The 22366-nt window shown below is 36.3% G+C and overlaps 1 protein-coding gene across 15 annotated transcripts in view; it reads right to left on the bottom strand.

Annotated features, from left to right (window-relative positions):
* Positions 1–22366, bottom strand: part of CEP170 (centrosomal protein 170) — a 131343-nt gene that overhangs the window by 61832 nt on the left and 47145 nt on the right. For 14 of the 15 annotated variants that reach the window (XM_061382487.1, XM_061382490.1, XM_061382486.1 and 11 more), the window contains exons 3-7: positions 22180–22269; positions 14116–14194; positions 4639–4697; positions 4381–4543; positions 2500–2634 (exon numbers count right to left, since the gene is read on the bottom strand). In XM_061382487.1, the coding sequence (XP_061238471.1) occupies positions 2500–2634; positions 4381–4543; positions 4639–4697; positions 14116–14194; positions 22180–22269 (526 nt within the window). Of the gene's footprint in view, positions 1–2499; positions 2635–4380; positions 4544–4638; positions 4698–14115; positions 14195–16507; positions 16657–22179; positions 22270–22366 lie in introns of those variants that run through there. The other variant, XM_061382492.1, reaches the window with a different exon arrangement.

The following is a 22366-nucleotide window of genomic DNA, read 5'->3' as shown; positions in this document are numbered from 1 at the left end:
TGACTGCTGAAAAGTTAACTGTTGGTAATAGCATGGACTCTATAAGTCAGGTCACCTGGCTTAGAATCCCAGCTACACTTTTTGCTAGCTGAGTGACCTTGTGAATAAACTCACATCACTGTGCTGCCACTTACTTATCTATAAAATGGGCATGATAATAGTAACTACTTTCAGGTACAGCTATGAGGATTAAATGATTAAATATACACAGGGCACTCAGAGTGTCTGGATAAAGTAAGCACCACTGAAGTATTATCTATTGTTAATAAATCATAGTTCTGTCTCCAGTACAAAAATTACAATTATACTTCACTGTGTTCCACAAGATATTTATTTCAGATTTCAGAAGTTGTTTTGGGTAGAAGGATCTTTAACGGCTAGATAAACTCACTATCACAATTATTTTCAGAATCTGGGAACATTAAATTATGCTGTGTTTCATTTAACTCCCTAATAATTAGTACATTCTTTTCCCTCACTCTTCTCTCTCTCCCTTCCTCCTTTTCTCCCTCCCTCTCTCTCTCCTAGGTTGCTCTAGTACACATGATAATATAACATGTGATCCCTGGAGTAAGAAATGTGCAGTTAAGATAAGGAATACACACAAAATACTAAATAAAAGTGTTACGAAACACATACACAGACATATCCTTTAGAATTTTATACTACTGGATTTATGTGTATATACTCCTGTGGGAGAAGAGAAGGCAGAAATTAGTCTTATTTTGTGGGAATGCACTGGGAGAGCACTAAATAACTGTAGTGGGATACAAGGCTAAGGAAAGTGGGATACAGTTGGAAATTTTGACATAAAATCTATGTGAAAATATAAAATCTTCACATAAAGTCTTTGTTAAGCCAAGGAAATAAAGGACAGCTTAGATTTACTGCACAAACTGAACTGCAGAAAGGTTGAAACTGGAAATAGTTCAGTTATGATTCAAAGGGGAAAAAAGCACAAGAGAAGTAGGCAATATAACAGATGAAGTGAAAGGAAGGGAAGACACAAAAATTTCAAATAAAGTAGACATTCTTGACTGTCTTCCAAAATCCGTTTCCTATTTCTTCCCCCAAAAAGAACTCCAACATTCCCAGGTATCTGCTCGTCCCTGATACAACACATGTGCCTTGAGGGAAAATTAACCCCACATTCAGCTTCAAGATGGGTAAGACTGGCTTAAGGATAATCTCATAACCCTTGCCAGGGATTGGTTCAGAAATAAGCACGTGATCTACTCCTGAACCCATGAAAGATCAATGAAATGACAGATGTGTTAAAAACTTTGGGGAAAGTTCCCAGGGGGTCTTTTAGAAGCAACCTTTGCTATTTTTGACTGGATGTGATCAAAGTAGCATGCACCCCAACTGCTACTGGCAAACAGCCTAAGAGTATTAGGGAAACTTCCTTAGTATGCAGCCACTGAACAGAAGGGCTGAGAGTCCGAGAGAAAACACTAGCAGATGATGCCACTGAGATGCTGCATTAACCAATTCTAAAGAGGTTCATTATTTAAGCCGGTACATTTCCGTCCTGTTTCGTTATCAGGTGGCATTTCTGTCATTTGCATCTGAGGGTATGCTAAATAATATTAAGCTTCTGAGCTTGAACATGAAGAAAGAGTTGTGTAGGCCACAGAAATAAGAAAACTGAGATGGGACTTTATTTGCAAAGTTGACAACTTTAGTTTGGGGCACTTTAAGAGCAAGTTGATAAGGCCAGCTTTCTTAGACCTGTATCCTGGTAAAATTAGAGTATATTTATGAATAAGAACCAGTGTTCTTATTCTCCAGCTAAGAAAAATGTCTTATTTATCTTGTAGAATTATGGTGAAAGGCAGAAAGTTGACAGGAGTGCTGATGAAATCTATCCTTGACTCAGAGTCACAGTTGGCTTTACATACTGCTCCCTGGTGCCTGTATTTAATTCCTCCAGTTCTGATCCTTATCTGCCATTATCAAGGAAACCGGCTGCTCCATCCACCAGTGTTGATGTCCATGCCAAGTCCTTATGTAACAGGCAACTGATACCTCCATTTATTTCCTGGAAATCTTGATTTTCTGGCTTTTGACTTAGTTCATTCCTAAATTTCTCCAGCAACAAAAGAATATGTTCCTTGACTATTAACCTGAGAATGTGATTCAGAATTATTTCTTCATTCTGGCTGCTTAACAGCTAATCTTGTTGCTATCATACCCCTCGAAATCAGGCACACCGAGATTTTAAAGAAGCTTTAACCTCATACATTTTGAACATAATAAAAATTTTTCATTTAAAAATATGATTATATGCTTGTCAATCTAGTGAAAACACACAAAGTTAGTCTGCATTTACTATTTTGGTCTAGTTAGAACATTTTAATAATTATTTCAAAATGCCCAACCATATTATTAAACTATATCATTTAAATAATAGGAGATACACTTTTAAGAATAGATTTTTGCTTTGATAGTAAGTTTGTCCTTAAAACCATTTAATGTCATAGTCTGAGATTTTTTTACCTGATGTTCCAGTTTCGTGATTTTTCTCTTCAGGTTTGCCATTTGACTTGAAAGGTCTTTGTTCATCCGCCTCATCATCCCCCCACCATGAAGGCTGCCCATATAATGGAGTACCACGGGGCATGGCAGAAGTATCTGTAAAGAAGTGGGGAAAAAGCACATGAAAACAGGAAAACAAACAAACAAACATGCTTTTGGAGAATGCTAGAATCGCCCAGTTGATTTAATGAAAAACAAAGTACAGGTGACCCCTGAACAATGCAGAGTTTAGGAGCCTCCACATTCTCCGCAGTTGAAAATTCAAGCATAGTATAACTTATAGTTAGCCTGCTCCCTTGGTGGCTCAAATGGTAGAGAATCTGCCTGCAATGCGGAAGACCTGGGTTCGATCCCCTGGAAAAGGAACTGGCAACCGACTCCAGTATTCCTGCCTGAAGAATCCCATGGACAGAGGAGCCTGGTGGGCTAGAGTCCATGGGTTGCAAAGAGCAGAACACTTATTCAACAACTTTCACTTCCAAATCCACAGTTCCTGTGTTAGTCACTCAGTCATGTCCAACTCTTTGTGACTCCATGGACTCTAGCCCACAAGGCTCATCTGTTCATGGGGTTCTTCAGGCAAGAATACTGGAGTGGGTTGCCAGTTCCTTCTCCAAGGGATCTTCCTGACCCAGGGATCAAACCTGGGTCTCCCACATTGCAGGCAGACTCTTTACCATCTGAATCACGAGGGAAGCAGTTCTGTATTCATGGATTCAACTAATGTGGACTGTGTAGTATTGTAGTATTAACTATTGAAAAAAATCTGCATTTTTAAAAAAAATAGTGCTGCTCAACACGGAGAAGGCAATGGCAACCCACTCCAGTACTCTTGCCTGGAAAATACCATGGACAGAGGACCCTGGTAGGCTATAGTCCATGGGGTTGCTAAGAGTCAGACACGACTGAGCAACTTCACTTTTACTTGTCACTTTCATGCATGGGAGAAGGAAATGGCAACCCACTCTAGTGTTCTTGCCTGGAGAATCCTGGGGATACGAGAGCCTGGTGGGCTGCCATCTATGGGGTCGCACAGAGTCGAACACGACTGAAGCGACTTAGCAGCAGCTGCTCAACAGTTCAAACCAGTGCTGTTCAAGGGTTAACTGTATAGTCTAGATAGCAGAAAATACTCTAAGTTGAATAGTATTTGTGGATCTCATTCAATATTGAACATGAGAAACAAATTTTGCACTGGCTAATATCTATGTAATATAAACTGCTAGAGTCCAACAGCTTTTAGTCAAAGTGCAACTTGTTCACTGGCACACAGAAATGGCTCATAAGTCTAAACATAAAAGACAAAACTAAATTTTGGTATAAGTGACTTTTAAAAAAATTTTAAAGCCTAAGGACACTGCACAGTAACTAAATTTAAACCAGTTGTTAACTGGACTAATAAGCTTATATTTGAGCAATTTGATAATTTCTAACAGTTTTAAAAATTGTTTTTATATGACTGGGATTATGTATATAAACTATTCTTAAAGCTCCTACTGTAATATGATACATATCATAATAATTATGATAATGTAGCCATTATTGGACATTTCCTTTTCATTCATTTCAGTTATAATCTAGGGGGAAAAAAGCAGACAAACATGAAATAATAAAAATACTATTAAGGTAAATTATATTTACTTTCTTCAAATAAATATACTAAATACACTTACATACAACTGCCATATAATTATGTTCTACACTGCTTTCTAAGAAGCACTGGCTGCATTAAAACCCACTCTGAAATTGTCATTATCATTAATTATTTTTATAAGGACATGGAAGCATGCAACTTCTTCATAATCAAGAATAAACATGATATTTTCAAAGAGGTTAACTTACCAACAACTTTCTCCTCAGATTTTAGTGCTTCTGTAGGTTTGTGCTGCACTTCTGTTGCAGAATCTGCTACCTTTGAATCTATGCTTTTGGCACATGCAGATTTTGATAATTCTGATTCTGAAGATTTTTGGGACAACTGAAGCTGAATGGTAAATTTCTCATGCTACAAAACATTTTAAAATGGAAGTGAAATATCCATGAGTGAAATCAACCCTAGTAAATGGCAGGTTTACAAAAGAAATAAGTAAAAATGTTTACCTTAAGAGCTTCTTCAGGGACCCTCATTTCTCCTCGTACTACAGTGAAAAGATTTGTATGTAAACAGGGCTAAGGAAGAATATAATTTCAAAACTCTGATAAGCTTAAAACAATCAAAGATAATAAAGAAATCGTCCTATTTTCAAGAAGCAATTATAATAAGAGAATGACCATATTTCCCTAAGAGTCAAGTGTTAAAAAAAAGTTAAATGTTAAATTATGTTCACAAATATAAAAAATTTTTAATACTAAATAAAATCTTAAAAAGTCTAGCAAGTAATTCCAAACTTAGGTAATAATCACGGCCTTCAAGAAGCAAACAACTGGGTGATTAACCTAAGCACAAAAGACGTTTTCAGTTCTCACTAACAGTAATATGACCACAAAGAAGAAAAGCACCTGGGTCAAATGATATTGATAGCTAACCACAAAAATCTAAAAAGAAGTGTCATCAGGGATTACCCAACAGTAAATCCTGAAGAATTCAATTATTCCTACTTCACAAGCACTGATAAAAATGAAATTCATCTTGAAAGTGCAAAAGAAATGCTATAATTAGGGTCTTTACAGCAACTACAACCACTCCTTCCCCCCATGAATTGCAGTCAGGGTCAAATTACATTATCAAACAACTGATTCTATACAGATTAGAACCAAGTGCTAGATATAATGAATGCTTTCATTATTATGCCAAAAAGAACAATGCCTCTGTATGTTAAAAAGATCTTTCACTAAACAACAGAGGTCACATTTCTCACCATCACTTAACCCCTTAATGAAAGGACTTTTGTAACCACATAGTAAATGTTAAGTCTTCTTTATCAGTTCAGAGCACCCATGACTTCAAGGGTAGAAAGCTATAATTATCATGACCACTTGGGAGAAAAATAGACTTCCCATGCATAACAAGCGGTAAACTTGTTTACAAGTATTTGATCCATAGTTCTACTCATTAAAAGAATAAAAACTCAGAATTTTCTAGAATTGTAAAGCACTTTGGGAATATCCTATTCAATTCCATTAACCCACCTTCCCATTCTCAAGTCCCCGTGGAACTTGAGGACTAGAGAGGCAGAACCCAAGATAATAATCTAGTCAACTGAATACTAGTCCAGGGCTTTCTTATCACTTTACACTGCTTCCAGTAACTGTGAAATAATAAAAAATTTCCTTTTTTATTATGTATATATGCTGATACACATTTGCTGGTATATATGACTATATACAGTTCATAGTTAAGTACTTAATAAAAGTAAAAATTCTAGTAAGCTTTTGTTTTACTCCCAAAAAACTCATTAACAGCCGCAGAAGATTCACTGCATTCCTACATTCGCAGTGGAAAACACCATCTTAAAACTACTGGAAGTCATTTCTATTTTTCAATGGGAAACAAATGATTTTAGCCTGCTGTGAGTGCTTTCTGCTGCTTCAAGTTTCTCCTGGGAGTGCTTTAATTAAGGCTATTCCTCAAAGTTAGTCTAGGGCATCCTCTTAAATTTAGACTTCTTTAGGATCAAGGAAAACTTATAAAGAGGGTATAACTCAGATTCACATACTTTGCCTTACCAAAAAACTCCAGTGTGGGAGACCAAAGAATTCAAGATTCCTCTTGTTTAGGTTATGAATTTAACTGAGAATCCTAGTATGACAATGAGGTTTTTGAGACTACTCTTGACTCCAGCTTTCACCTTCAAAGCTACTATCTTGCTAGTGGTACAGACCCAGGTAACTGTTTTCAGTTTGCTTAATTTAGAAAAATGACAATCTAATGTATAATTACTTATGATGTCAAGTTACAAAGTACACAATACAGTCATATTAACTACAGCTGTATGTCAATTATATCTCAAGAAATTTCATAAAAAGTGTCATGCTTACTTAAATCTTATTTATTAAAAATCATTAATATTTATAAATTATTTCCACACTTCTTTGAATAACAACTGAAAAAGAGAAAAAATACATGAAACAATGGTTTGCAAAGACAATCAATACCAGGTAACAAAAGACAGTGATTTCTGAGTGAGGAGGAACAAATCAAGGGGACTGCAATCACTGCCCTAACTCAGTATCTTTAGAGAACTTCCAAGTCACACTGGAGGGAGGGGTAAGCAAGGCCAAACCTGGCAGACTCTAAGCTGGGGAGAAAAGAGGGCTGAGAGTCTGGGCAGACCAAGATGACTACAGCTCAGAAAGCTGCACAGAAGTAGTATTCCAGAGACTGTTAAGGGGCTGGCTCAAGTATTCAGTTGGGTACTGATCAGCACATTAATTTGAGAAAACATATCTATGGCTGGGGCAAGAACCACCTGAAAGTATTCGAAGTAATAGTGCCCCTTACTCAGAGAGGGCCAGGAATAGTGTCTAATCACAACAGCCAAGCTGAAAAACCTCATGTTTCCCAGGTCACTCGATAAAGCAGGGGTTCGCAAATTGTTTATCTATTGAGGGCCAGACAGTAAACTTTTTAGGTTTTGGAAGCCATATGATTTCTGTTTAAACTACTCAACTCTGCTTATGACAGTGCAAAAGCAGCTAAAGAAAGATGTAAATGAGTGGATATGCCTATGTACGAATAAAACTTTATTTACAAACACAGGCTGAGAGCCAGGTTTACCAATGGTCTTGCTGACCCCTAAAGCAGAGTATACAGAAAGGTCTTGCTTCTGTAATGGGGAATTAATTAGCCCCAGAATAATCTCAGAAGTTCAAAAATTTTTAGGAAAGCAAGACTCAACATGATAAAACTATTTCAAAGTAACCTGTGTCCCAGAACAAAGCTCAAAAATATTTATAGGAATCCAAAAGTATGCATACAATACTCAACAAAATAAAAAATCTACAATGTCTGTCTTTCAGTCAAAACAATGAATGTAAAAATCAATCAAAACTGACCCAGAACTGACACAAATGTCAACAAACATTCTAACAGTTAACATCACTGTATTCCATATGTTTAAAAAATATGTAAAGACTTGAAAGATATAAAAGACAAAATCCAAATTTTAGAGCTGAAAACTATACTGGATAGGGAAACTGCATGTTAGACACAGCCAAAGAAAAGTTTAGTAAACCTGAAGACAATGCAACAATAACAACCCAAAGTGAAACACACAGAGAACAGATACTCATTAAAAAAATAATAAATAGAGCCTCAGTAAGCTAGGAGATGACTTCTAGTAGCCTAATATACATTTAAATGAAGTCCTTGGGAAAAAAAGTGGGGAGAACAGAAAAAAGAATTAAAAAAAATAATGGCTGAATTTTTTTCTAAATCTGATTAAAAGTATAAACCCACAGATCCAACATGCTCAAAAATCCCCAAGCATAAGAGACATGAAGAAAACTGCACAAAGGCACATTAAAATCAAACTGCTCAAAACCAGGGGAAAGGGAACCAATGCAAGAGAGAACAACAAATTTAAAGTACTTAAAAGAAATGTCCAGCAACAATAACTTCTAATAACTAAGGTGAAATGCTTTTCCAGACACACGAAAGCTGAAAGAATTCATCATCAGCAGAGTTGTACTATAAAAAAATATTAAAAGAAGTTCTTTATACAATAAGAAAATGAAACTAGATGAAAATGTGGATCTATCAATATAAAAAAGCATGAAAAGCACAAGAAATGGTAATTACAGTGATTTAAGATATGACTACAATGGCCATAAAAATCTATTTTTCTTATTATTTAAACCTCTTTAAAAGATAACTGATGCTTTACTGATATCAATGTAGAATGCAATTTGTAACATATATAGAAATAAAATGTATGACAATCACAACACAAAGATAAGGACAGAAAAAAACGAAAGTATACCACTGTAACGTTCTTATACTGTATGTGAAGGAGTATAATGTCATTTGAAGATACAGCTTAAAATTAAAGATAAAATTATAAAATCTTAACCACAATTTTTTTTAAAAGGGTTACAGTAGTAAAATAACAAGACAAAATGAAATCATAAAAAAACTCAATAATCCAAAATAAATTGGGAGAAAAAGAGAAAAAACTGATGGGGCAAATAGAGCACAAGTATCAATACGATAGATTTAATAACCACATCATTAAATGAATGCTCTAAATCCCCAGATGAAGGCAGAAATGATCAAACTGAATAAAAACTAAGACCAACTATGTGCTGCCTAGTTCAAATGTAAAGACAATAATAAGTTAAAAGTAAAAGAATGCAAGCGATATACCATGCTAACACCAATCCAAAACTAATGTCCAGACAAACCAGATTTCAGCACAAAAAAATGTTATCACAGATAAAGCAAAGCATTTTATAATTACAAAGGGGATCAATTCATCAAGAAGACACAACAATCCTAAATGTTTACACTTCTAATAACAGTGTTTTAAATTACATGAAGCCAATACTTCTGCAAGGAGAAACAAACCCAATGAGAGTCTGAAATTTTGATACTGCTTTCTCAATAATTGACACAACAACTGGACAACAAATCAGTAAAATACAGAAAATGTGAACAACAGTACAACTAATTTGACCGAATAGAATACTCCACCCAACAACAGCAGAATGCACATTCTTCTCAAGTACACAGAGCATATTTACCAAGAAAGAGTAGATATACCATGCGTGACAGGACAGGATTTGAAATACATGAAGTATGTTTCTGACCACTATGGGTAAATTGGAAATTAATAACAGAAAGTCCCTCGGAAAAATTCCAAATATTTAGAAACTAAGTAACAAAGATTAATGCAAACAAAGATCAAAAGAGAAACTAGAAAGTATCTTGCGTGTTAAAGCAGTACAGGCATACTTGATTGTACTTCCCTTTACTGTGCTCTGCAGACACTGCGTTTCATACAAATTGAAGGTCCGTGGCAACCCTGCACCCAGCAAGTCTATCGGAGCCAGTTTTTCAATGGCATTTGCTCACTTCGTGTCTCTGTATGGTAATTCGCACATTTCAAACGTTTTCCTTATTTTTATATTTGTTATGGGGATCTGTGATCAGTTATTTTTGGCTGTGTCAGGTCTTAGCTGCAGCACGCAGGGTCTTTGCTGCAATATGTGGGATTTTTTGCCTGTGGTCCATGGGTTTGTGGCACATGGGCTCTCTATCGAGGTGCCCAGACTCAGTAGCTTGGTGCACGGTCCCCAGCCAGGGATCAAATTTGAGTCCCCTGCATTGGAAGGTGAACTCTTAACCACTGGGCCACCAGAAGTCCCTGATCGGTGATCTTTGATGTTACTATGGTAATTGTTCCGGGTCACCATGAACGTCACCCATATATGTCGGTGAACTTAATTGATAGATGTTGTGCACGTTCTGACTGGCCTACCAACTGGCCGTTCTTTCTCTCTCTCCCCTCTGGCCACCTATTCCCTAAGACATGACGACGTTAATGTTAGGCCAATTAATAACCCCACAACAGCCTCTAAACATTTAAGTGAAATGAGGAGTCACACATCTTGTACTTTAAGTTAAAAGCTAGAAATGACTAAACTTAGTGAGGAAGGCATGTCAAAAGCCAAGACAGAAAAATATTTTTGGTGTTAAAAAAAAGAGAGAGAGAGAAAGATGGAAGGACATTTGAGGGGGAAAAAAAAAAAAAGCCAAGACGGGATCAAAGATAGGCCTCACGTGACAGCCAAATTGTGAATGGAAAGAAAAAGTTCTTGAGGGAAATTAAAAGTGCTATTTTAGTGACACATGCATGGTAAGAAAGCTAAACAGATTTAATGTAAATATGGAATAAGTTTAGTGATCTGAATAGAAGACCAAACCAGCCACAACATTCCCTTAAGCCAAAGCCTAATGCAGAGCAAGGCCCTCTCTTCAATGAAGGCTGAGAGAGGTGAGGAGGCTACAGAAGAAAAGCTTGAAGCTTACAGAGAACGATTTATGAAGCTCAGGAAAAGAAGCCATTTCCATAACATAAAAGTGCAAAGTGAAGCAGCAATTGCTGATGTAGAAGCTATAGCAAATTATCCAGAAGATCTAGCTAAGATAATTATAATGAAGGTGACTACACTTAACAACAGATTTTCAGTGTAGACAAAACAGTCTTCTTTGGAAGAAGACACCCTTTCGTAGCTAGAGAGGAGAAGTCAATGACTTCGCTTCAAAGGGCAAGCTGATTCTCTTGTTAGGGGGGATAATACAGGTAGTGACTTTTAAGTTGAAGCCAATGCTTACTTACCATTCTGAATATCTTAGGGCCCTTAGGAATTACGCTAAATCTACTCTGCCTGTACTCTCCCAACGAAATAATAAAGCCTGGGTGACTGGACATCTGTTTACAACATTGTTTACTAAATATTTTAAGCCCACTGTTTGAGACCTACTGCCTGGCACGTTACAGTCCATGGGATCGCAAAGAGTGGGGCACGACTGAAGAGACTTAGCATGCACGTATGCTCAGATTTCAAAGTATTTCTGCTCACTGACCATGCACCTTGTCACCCAAGAGCTCTGATGGAGATGGACAAAATTAATGCCTGCTAACAACAGTAACATTCATTCTGCAACCCATGAATCGAGGAGACATTCTGACTTTAAAGCCTTATTATTAAAAAAAAAAAAAACTATTTATTTTTATTTATTTGGCTGTGCCAGGTCTTAGTTGCAGCATGTGGGATCAATTATTTCCCTGACCAAGGATTGAACCTGCACCCCGATATTGGGAGTATGAAGGCCTAGCCACTGGACCACCAGGGAAATACCTCAAGTCTTATTACTGAACAAATACATTTCATAAGGTTACAGCTGCCACAGTGATTCTTCAGCTGGATCTGGGAAGTTATTTGAAAACCTTCTGGAAAAGATTCACCACTCTAGTTGCCATTAGAACATTTGTAATTTATGGAAGGGTCAATTATCAATACTAACAGGAGTTTGGAAGAAGTTGATTCCAAACCTCATGAATGACTTTGAGGGGTTCAAGACTTCAGTGGGGGAAGTAACTGCTGAGATAGTGGAAATAGCAAAAGAACTAGAATTAAAAGTGGAGCCTGAAGATGTGGTTAAACTGCTGCAATCTCATGATAAAACTAGAATGAATAAGAAGTTTCTTATGTGCAAAGAAAGCAGTTTCTTGAAATGGAATCTACTCCTGGTAAAGATGCTGTGAAGACTTAGCATAACAACAAACGACTAGAGTATTACATAAACTTAGTTGATAAAGCAGCAGTAAGGTTTGAGAGACTGATTCCAATTATGAAAGAAGTTCTGCTTTGGGTAAGATGCAATCAAAGAGCACTGTGTGCTACAGAGAAATCACTCATGAAAAGAAGAGTCAATTGATGTGGCAAACTTCACTGTGGTGTTATTCTAAGAAATAGCCACAGCCACCCCAACTTCCAGCAACCACCTCCCTAGTCAGTCAGGAGCCATCAACACCGAGGCAAGACCCTGCATCCTTAATAAGATTATGACTCACAGAATGCTCAGATGATAGTCAGCAGTTTTTAGTAATAAATCATTTTTTGATCAAGGTATATACAAATTTTCTAGACATAATGCTATCACATACTTAATAGACTACAATGTCACTTAAACATTAACTTTCATATGCACTGGGAAACCAAAAAATTTTTGTGGCTAGCTTCTTACAATGCTACAGTGGTCTGGAACTGAAACCACAGTATCTCTAAGGTATGTTTGTACTGGGCGGGGGGGCGGGGTGGATTTTATAGCACTAAATGCCTATATTAGAAAAGAAAGGTCTCGAATGATCTCAGCTTTCACTTGGAAGAAGTTAATAATGACAGTAGAAGTCAAATAGAAAACATTAACAATTGAAAAATTCAATTAAACCAAATTCAATTATATCAAATTTAAATGGACTGCGGGGGGGAAGATTCTTCCCATTTTCTCCACAATATCTGCTCTACCTACAGAATATGCTGTTGGTTAATGGTGACTCCATTTTTCTAATTGTTTACATCAACTGTACAATTTTGGATTCATCCTTGACTCTCTTCTCTTAGTCCATATCCAGTCTAACCAGGAATATTACTGGCTCCATCTACAAGACATGTACAGATCCTATCATTTCTCACTACCTCTGCTTCTATCACCTCCATTATTTCTCACCCGGAGCTACTGCAACTACCATAACAACCTTCTAACTGGTCTCCCTCTTACCACTCCTGCCCACTCCCACCCTTAAGTCTTTGAACAAGAGTAACCAGAGGATTCTCTTAAACATGTAAGTCATTATCACCTCACTCCTCTGACCAAACCCTCTAAATCGCTCCGTTTCACTTAAAAGCCAAAATTCTTACAGTGACCTATTAAAGGTGATACATTATACGGTCAGCATCTTCACCCTATCTTTGCTCCGATCTTGGCTTCTCAGTGAAGTCTTCATGAACAGCCTTTTTAAAGTATAATTTCTCACGAACCACCACTAGCTCTCTGTATTCCATTCACACTTTTCCTCGATAGAATTTATCACCCTCTATCATTCTTTTTGTGTGTGCTGTCAGCTACCTCCAACCCCATTAAAGTGTAAGCTCCAGGAGGACAGAGACTGTGATCTGTTTTAATTAGTACTGTATCCCCAGACTGGGGCTCTCTGGTGGCTCAGTGATAAAGAACTCACCTATAATGCAGGAGACATGGGTTCCATCCTTGGGTCAGGAAAAACCCTTGGGGAGGGAATGGCTACTCATTCCAGTATTCTTACCCAGGAAATCCTATGGACAGAAGGAGCCTGGCAGGCTACAGTCCATGGGGTTACAAAAGAGTTGAATACAACTTCATGAGTAAACAACAACAAAACATCCCCAGACTGTAGGGACTATGTCTGGCACACGGGAGACATTCAATAAATAATTGTAAAATAAACAAACTTAGGCTTGCTTATCTGCTACACATCTAGCCACCTGGAGATACAGTACCTATTTCTGAAGTGTAGCATTTCACTATACTTCCTGAGTTTACATTCATTTCTTAAACTTGGATATTTCACTACTTGCTTTTCCAAGTCACTTAATTACTCTAATTAGAAAAAAATACTTTTGGCAGATAAACTGTACTCCAGTTTCAACTCACAGTAAATGTTCTTTCCAGTCTTAATTCATAGTAAATGTTCTTTCTGTTGCTGTGGCATTTTAATTAAACAATTTTCAACTACAAGGTGTAACAATAAATCCCTAGACTTGGCTACTATTACACACTCTGTCTTCTACCCAGTTCTTTGATACCCAAAGTGCATATGTAATGGCATCACAGGAATATTTCTGCTGAAACTATAATACAGAGTGAGGAGGAATAAAAGAGTCCATCAATTTTTCCAGCATTGTTTTTAGGAACAGGCATAATAAGCAGAAAGAAAATATATTATTTTTAAACATGAATTTTAATTTGGAAGGGCAAAGAGACTTTCAGCATGCTTATATTATGAATTCTTATGTCTGAAGAAATGTTTAATTTATACCAGAATAAAGATTTTTAAATAAATTTAATAAATGCACAAAATCATATAAGGATATCATATCCAAATCTCAACTTATCTTCAAGTTTCAAGGTGATATAAGTCTGTTCTGGAATTCTAACATCATTCACAAAAGTCTACAAGAGATAAAAAAGATAGATGTTAAGTTAATATTTGAAGAATTATTATATTTTAGACAAGCAAATATTCAAACCTTATACTGTAAAGTATAGATCGAATGGTGGCTAACACAGCTTGAGTATCATCATAAAATGCATTCTGTAATAAGTGATTTCATAATCAAAGATTTCATACTAAGCCCTTTATTACTATTACAAATAACACACAAAGAACCAACTTGCAGTTCCTCTAAGTCTACTATGCTGCCAAGACAAATTTAGGCACCTAAAAATGGTTCCAAGAAAAGATCCTACTTGAAGTTAGAAATTGTAAAAGGTGAAATATTTAGCTCTAGATATAATATCAGGGTCCACTAGACTCAATTTTAATTTTTCTGGACAGTTTTAATTATTGGTGAGGATTGAGCTTTCACTATTTTTATTCCTAGAAGTGTTTTAAAGAAGAAAATGAAAATTTACTTAAAAAAACTGAATAAAACTCATTCTGTTTTACAATTGCCATATGAGTCCTTTGGATGCTTTTAAGAACTTAAGATACATTACAAGACCCTTACATGAATCTACGATACATTATAGAAACATTATTTTTCCTGTATCTCAAAATATTCTGTTTCATCAACATCATCATCCCATCATTATTTCATTTTACCAATTATTTCTTACTGTGGAAATGACCAATAACAGAAGAACAGAATTATCTAGAACACACTAGTATACTGTACTAGGTATACTATACTAGTAGGTATACTATTAAATTTTCTAGCAGGTGAAAAAAGGTGAAATTAATTTTCATAAAATATTTTGATTAACATACACATCCAAAAGAGTACCATTTTAACAAATAATGAATATAAAAATTAAGAAAGCACTTTACATTCTTTCTTTTGTACCTTCTTTTTTAGACTAGACACATTTCAAGTGCTCAGTAGCCACACATGGATAGTGTGGTGAATATCAAACAGAGCTAGATGGATGATGCAATCATGAAATACTGTACAACCTTTCGGTTTCTTACTACATTATCCAAATTATTGCATCATTTTCCCAAGAAGCTGAAGACAGCATCTTTGCCCTTTTTCAAAAAGCTATTAAAGAGCAAAATTGAGAATTCAGCATTTTTTATTTAACATCCATAAAGGCAAAGAAGAAAAGGGAAACTTTTCAGTTATAAGGGTAAATACAAAAGGTAGAGCAGCATTCTAGACTAACAACAATGATAAAACATTAACAAAATAAGCAAACTATCAAACCATGGGTCTTCGGATGAAGATAATCCTAGATGAATTTTGCCTAACACAAGAATTGATGAGAGAAGAATGTTTCCAAAGTTAAAAAAAAAAACAAACCCTAAAAAATATTTTTCATCCAGTTAGCCTAAGTCAGTAAGAGGAATTACACAGTATTTTTAAATACAAAACTGATGATTCTGCACTTTAAAATAAATTGTGACAGTTTTCTCTCATTTTTTAATGTTTGTGCTTTAATGTTTATTTGATTTAGCATGTAAGAGAACAAATGTATCTATATAAAAGTAACTGGTAGTAAAGAGATGATGTATTAAGAGAAATAAAATCATTGAACTGATCTGGCAACTGTTGTAATGTTTTACAATTATGGAAGAAAAAGAAGATGACCTTCCTGATAAAATTTTAAACTGTCAAAAATCTTAAAAATAATGCATTTTGATAATGCAAGAGCAAGAAAAACTAGAAATAATAGTAAACTAGAACCAGCGAGAGATGTACTTGAAATCTGAATCAGCATCTATAAAATGGATATATATCCCATAGAATGCATGACAACTGACACATTTGTGGCTCTCAAAGAACAATACTCATTCTCTTTGTTACGTATCTTGCAAAACCAGGAAAATATGGAACAAAAATTGGAGTTTGTCAGGTGGCATTAGGGGTAAAGAATCCACCTGCCAATGCAGGAGACAAAAGACATGTGGGTTTGATCCCTGGGTCAGGAAGATCCCCTGGAGAAGGAAATGGCAATCCACTCCAGTATTCTTGCCTGGAGAATCCCATGGACAGAGGAGCCTGACGGGTTACAGTCCATGGGGCCACAAGAGTTGGACATGACTGAAGCGACTTACAATGCACACACACATCTCATTTTTTAATAAAAGTTCTAGTTGTTCTCTCATCTTTTAATTCTTACTTGTGTAAACTATTTGTAAAAAGACTCAAAGGGTCCACTGGACACAAGACGGTAAATGGTGATGATAATTTTTCCTGACATACTAGAAGGTAAAGACCTAGAATCCACTTGATTTATAAAACACAGAACAATGTTATACTTAACTGCCTGGAATGCAGACATCATATAAGTGTCCAATGCTTTCCTTTGATAAGTTGAAATTAAAAATTACTCTTTCTGTTTGAATCTCATTTTCCTTGTTCTTTATTTTACTGGATTCGAGATGGCCATCAAAGCTTGCTTGAGAAGGTTCCCTCCACAATGAATAAGTTTAGAATGTTAGAAAGTAAAATACATAAAGGCGTTGTGTTATTATGATCATATTCTCAAATTCCTTTGCATAGCTGGCACTTTGTAATATGTCACACAATACCAGTTTCTAAGTCTACCAAAAACAAACAAACAAAAATAGAAGCTGCAATCTTATTCCTGATATAAGGAGAGAGCAGAATACTGCTAAACTCAAGATCACATATTAGTATGATTTATGAATAATCCTAAATAATAACCTTCTGACATGCTTCACAGAAAGACGGAAAAGTTAATTCAAAGAAAATTCGAAAGCTCAGGCATTTATAAACTCTAGTTTCAGGCTCATTTTCAATATGCATATTTTAGAGTGTTTTAAGAATTATATTTTGAGTTTACCAACATATTCTATATTAATTACAAAAGAGAAAAGTTTTTTGAGAAAAGGAGCATGATGAAAGAGAAAAGAATAAAATAAAATGTTAATTAACAGATGTCTGATGTGCAGAAGATAGATATACAGTATAAGAGAAATGCCACAGTTCTAAACCAATTTTATTTAAAACCATCTCATCCTAAAATACCATATTTACTTAAAAGACCTAAGATGACCTATAAGATCCGCTCAAAGCTCAATGCTTGACTCTCTTAAATATTAAACACTTATTATTTTTAACAAATGTACTAGGAACTTTCAGAGATTAAAAAACATAATTTTAACATGCTAGCATTTATGACAAAAATATACCCTACAGTCTAAAAAAGGCTGAGGAAATATGAGCCAGACACAAAATTTCATCTCTCAAAATATAATTGAGAACACCTGGGAGCAAAAAGTCTTCTGATGGTTTAAAATTATAAAAGGGGAGAAAATTTAAAAGAGCAAAAGGAAAAAAAATCATTTATATAAATCAGCTATGAAGCATTTTAACAAATTAGATATAGAAAGAAAAACAGGTTTTACTTCTTATGCTCATAACATCATTTGCTCATACCTCTAGCTGGTAGGCAGGACAGGTGAGGACAACGAGGCACACAGCATGAAGTAACAATCAAGATTCGAGCTCAGAAGTAGAACTACTGGGATTCAAAATCAGGTCTCTGAACTACAAATCCCACATTCACTGCACATCAAGAACACTTGGGTGATCAAGCCAAGCCAGCTCCCCAAACTCCCCCATCCACACCACTACCCTTAGAGAAGCCAACTGAACCAGATAAACATGTTTAATTTAAATGCAAATGTATTACATAATTGACAGTATAGAATCATATAAGGACCAGGTACTGCAGTAATGCTCTGGGAAATCTGAAGGAAGTGGCCAGCAGCACAACACCTCAATCATGTTGCCAGCGAGTAAGGTGTCCTCTTCCTCCCCTAACTACTTTCCTACTTGCTCATTCTATGCTACACTGTTCTGATGCTGTGGGATATGCAGTGTGAAAGAGGACACAGCAGGGGCTGGAACACAGGGAGCTGAGGTAGAATGGGATGGGAGTGGTATGGCAAAAGCCAGTGGTGGCTATCAGAGGTGCAGGTGCTCCAGAGCACGGAGGAAGCAGGAAGAACTGGAGGCAAACAAGGGCTCTCATAGAAAAGAGAAGCCTCAAGGAGCTCACAGGGAAACAGCCCACTAACATAAGCTACAGAAGCAGTTCCAGCTTCCTCAAGCAGAACAGCCTCATTTCTGGTCGTAATAACGTTAAGTGTGGACCTAGGTAACTTGCAAGTGTATTTTAGGGCAGGGTGAAAGGAAGTAGAAGTGAAAGTAGTCACAGGTAGCTATTTATGAATTAAGTTGATATAGTGCTTTAAAAAAAAAATTAACTGCATATGTATTCACTAAAAAGTAGGTAGCCTACAGGATGCCAAAGTTGTTTTAACTGCTTTTCGTATCATAACAGCAGTAACTAACACTTTTCTATGTGTGTGTGTGCGCGTGCGTGCTCAGTTGTGTCCAACTCCTTGTGACCCCACGGACTGGAGCAAGAATACTGGAGTGGGTTGCTATTTTCTCCTCCAGGGGATCTTCCTAACTCAGGGATAGAATTAGCCATCTCCTGCATTGGCAGGCAGATTCTTTACCACTGAATCACCAGGGAACTCCAGTAACTAACACTTACTGAATGCTTATTACATATTATTCTAGGTGTTTAAAACTATTAACTTATTCACAACAACCTGAGAGGAGTACTACTTTACTACTTCTATTTTTTAAAAATTGAGGAACAGAAAAATTAAGTGACGTGTCCAGCATCACACCACTAGTAAGAATTCAAGCTGGGCTCATACCACTACACTGCGCCTTCTCTGAAGTTACTACTTTTAACCTAATGCTCAAATTTCTAAGATTCTATGAATGTTAAGTTACGTAGGTCCATACTTAACGTTATTACGACCAGAAATGAGGCTGTTCTGCTTGAGGAAGCTGGAACTGCTTCTGTAGCTTATGTTAGTGGGCTGTTTCCCTGCGAGCTCCTTGAGGCTTCTCTTTTCTATGAGAGCCCTTGTTTGCCTCCAGTTCTTCCTGCTTCCTCCGTGCTCTGGAGCACCTGCACCTCTGACAGCCAAGTTTTCTATGAATAAAATGCATGACAGCTGGTAGTTCACAGACTTTGGCTACCAGAGTCCATTCTGGCATATTTCTTAGGCTATTCATTTGGGTAACAGTGCATTTATTATTTGTATAACGTTTTAAAGTTCTGTAACAGACAGATACTCACATATATTTAATCCTTACAACACTACTATAAAGCAAGAATTATGGTTTCACTATTCTAAAAACAAAGTCAGGTAACTAAATTTTGTGTTGAGTCTTCACATTCATAAACTTCAACTCATTCAGTTCAGTTGCTCAGTCGTGTCCAACTCTTTGTGACCCCATGAACCACAACTCATTGCATTTGCACAACTATGAATATATATGAGGAAATGGAATTTCAGAGGGTTTAAGTAATTTGTTCAATGTTATCATGCTCATAAGTTACAGACTGAGATTCAAATCTAGGTCCTGATTTCAAGTTCAAAATGAAGATGTTACTCTCCATGAGTTACTGTATTCCAGAAAATTGAGTACAATCAAATTACAAGAACGGTCAGCTTTGATAAACTTAGAAGTTAATATTTCACCTGATTTTTTATAACCTACATCCATAATTTTTATATTTGGTCACAATGTTTTAAAAGACTAAAACACGAATGTTAATTCTCACTTATTATTTTCCAAGATATAATGTAAAGACACCTAAGATGAGTGCTGTGGTCAAGATTAAATTTTCTAGTTTTAAAAGCAGAATATAACATTTTTAAAACATTCCACATATGGAAGTGGATTAAAAATTTCTCTACAAAGTCTTTCATACAGAAAATTCATTCAATTCCATTCAAAAAGATTCACTGGGTTCAGGCACTGTGGTGTGTTTACCGAAGCAAAAGGCCCAGGAACTGTTTGTTCAGAAGAACACAAAGTCTAACACGGTGGCAGATGTTCACAAGCAGATTCACAAGCAGATTATTAAACCTTGCATTAGCAAGGCTGATAAAGCATCTGAGACAGAGATTAAAACAGAAGTCTGTAGGTGTGGACAAGGAAACAGCACCTCAGAATCCAAATTGCGTACTTACATGCCCCACGTTAGAACAATTTCTATTTCATCTGCCTATTTCCTCTATCTTAATCATTCAACATGTTAACTACATCAACGAGTTAATATTCTTCAATACCTTTTTTTGCTGCCTTCAGGAGGATATGGAATGTACAGCAAAAACCACAATAATGTAAAGTAATTAGCCTCCAATTAAAAGAAAAAAAAATTACCATATTTGCCAAATTTCTACATGTTTTTTCACATAATGTTTAATGGTATATTTTGAAAAGCAGTACTAGTTAGAAGTATGCTGCTGCTGCTGCTGCTAAGTTGCTTCAGTCGTGTCCAACTCTGTGCAACCTCAGAGACGGCAGCCCACCAGGCTCCCCTGTCCCTGGGATTCTCCAGGCAGGAACACTGGAGTGGGTTGCCATTTCCTTCTCCAATGCATGAAAGTGAAAAGTGAAAGTGAAGTCACTCAGTCGTGTCCGACTCTTAGTGACCCCATGGACTGCAGCCTACCAGGCTCCTCCGCCCATGGGATTTTCCAGGCAAGAGTACTGGAGTGGGGTCCCATTGCCTTCTCCAAAGAGAAGACTAGTACCAGATAATTTCAACAGTGAATTCTACCAAATTAACACCAATCCTTCTCAAACTCCTCCAAAATTACGGAAAAAAAAGGGAACGCTTGCCAATTCATCCTGAGGCCAGTCTATCCTGATACCAAAAAAAGACAAAGATGCCATCAAAACAGAACATATTTTTAATATAATTTATGAATATCCTTTATGAATATGTATGCAAAAATTCTTACCCTTTTGCAGCTTATAGACCAATGAGAAAGACAAACAATAACAACAAAGTAGTTGCTGCTGCTGCTAAGTCACTTCAGTCACGTCCGACTCTGTGCGACCCCATAGATGGCAGCCCACCAGGCTCCCCTGTCCCTGGGATTCTCCAGGCAAGAACACTGGAGTGGGTTGCCATTTCCTTCTCCAATGCATGAAAGTGAAAAGTGAAAGTGAAGTCCCTCAGTCGTGTCTGACTCCTAGAGACCCCATGGACTGCAGCCTACCAGGCTCCTCCATCCATGGGATTTTCCAGGTAAGAGTACTGGAGTGGGTTGCCATTGCCTAGACACATTTAATTCTGTGAAATTCTTTTAAAGAATTTCAAAGCACAGATCGCAAGAAAATTTTATTTGTTTTTGTTAGCAAAGCCATGAGAAAACTGAGAAGAAATAAGATAAATTATTCAACATGTCAGCATTCTCTTATTCTGCAGCTACTTACATTCTGCCAATGTAGAAAAATCAATCGAAGAATTAGGGGAAAAAATTCACTGTAATAACACAAAAATTTTCAATGTAGGACTCCAATGAAGCAACAACAGACACTAGAGTTTAGACAACTCACCACATTTGTTAAGGTAAATGAATGTGTTTCACTCCTTTGTACTCTAATCTAGAAGATTCTTCAATGATCTAACACCAAACCGTATTTGCATCTTTTTTTTTTTTTTGCCCAAAGTTAACCCACACGCATGACAATTATGTCTCTCAAAGACTGCTTTTCTGAATTCTTACTGTCATGACTTACCACTCTTTTCTCACATATAAATTCAAGTCATCCAGTAAAGACAAGCCCTCCTCTTACTTCCTTAAAGAAGCCTTTTTTTTTCTTTAACCATTAGATAATAACAACCAACAACCATCTGAATTCCTTTAAGTATTAACCACCAAGAGGGTTTCTTGGGAACGTAAGCAACATTCATATTCTAGCATAAGGTCCTCAAAGTGCTATGTACCCAGTAAGCACTTAAAAGTAGGTGCACACTAAAGAAAAGGAAATAAAACACAAACGGGATTTTGTGTTTTTATCTGTTTTCTTACAATATTAAACAAAAAGTCAAATAAGATAAAAAGAAAACTCTTAACTTACCCCATTTAGACTGCCTAAATCTTTCACCAAATGTTCATCAGTAGAGGCATCATAATTGATTACAGCATGTTGCTTATCCACACTACGAGACTGAAAGAAAAAATTTTAAGTTAAAAAAAACAAACAAATATGCAAGAAAATGCCAGAATAAATACCAAAACACTGATTTTTGGCTAAATACTTTAAT

Source organism: Bos javanicus, chromosome 16 (assembly GCF_032452875.1).
Source record: "Bos javanicus breed banteng chromosome 16, ARS-OSU_banteng_1.0, whole genome shotgun sequence".
Lineage (NCBI taxonomy): Eukaryota > Metazoa > Chordata > Mammalia > Artiodactyla > Bovidae > Bos > Bos javanicus.
Note: the sequence above shows the minus strand (reverse complement) of the source record. Positions and strands in the feature narration are given on the sequence as shown.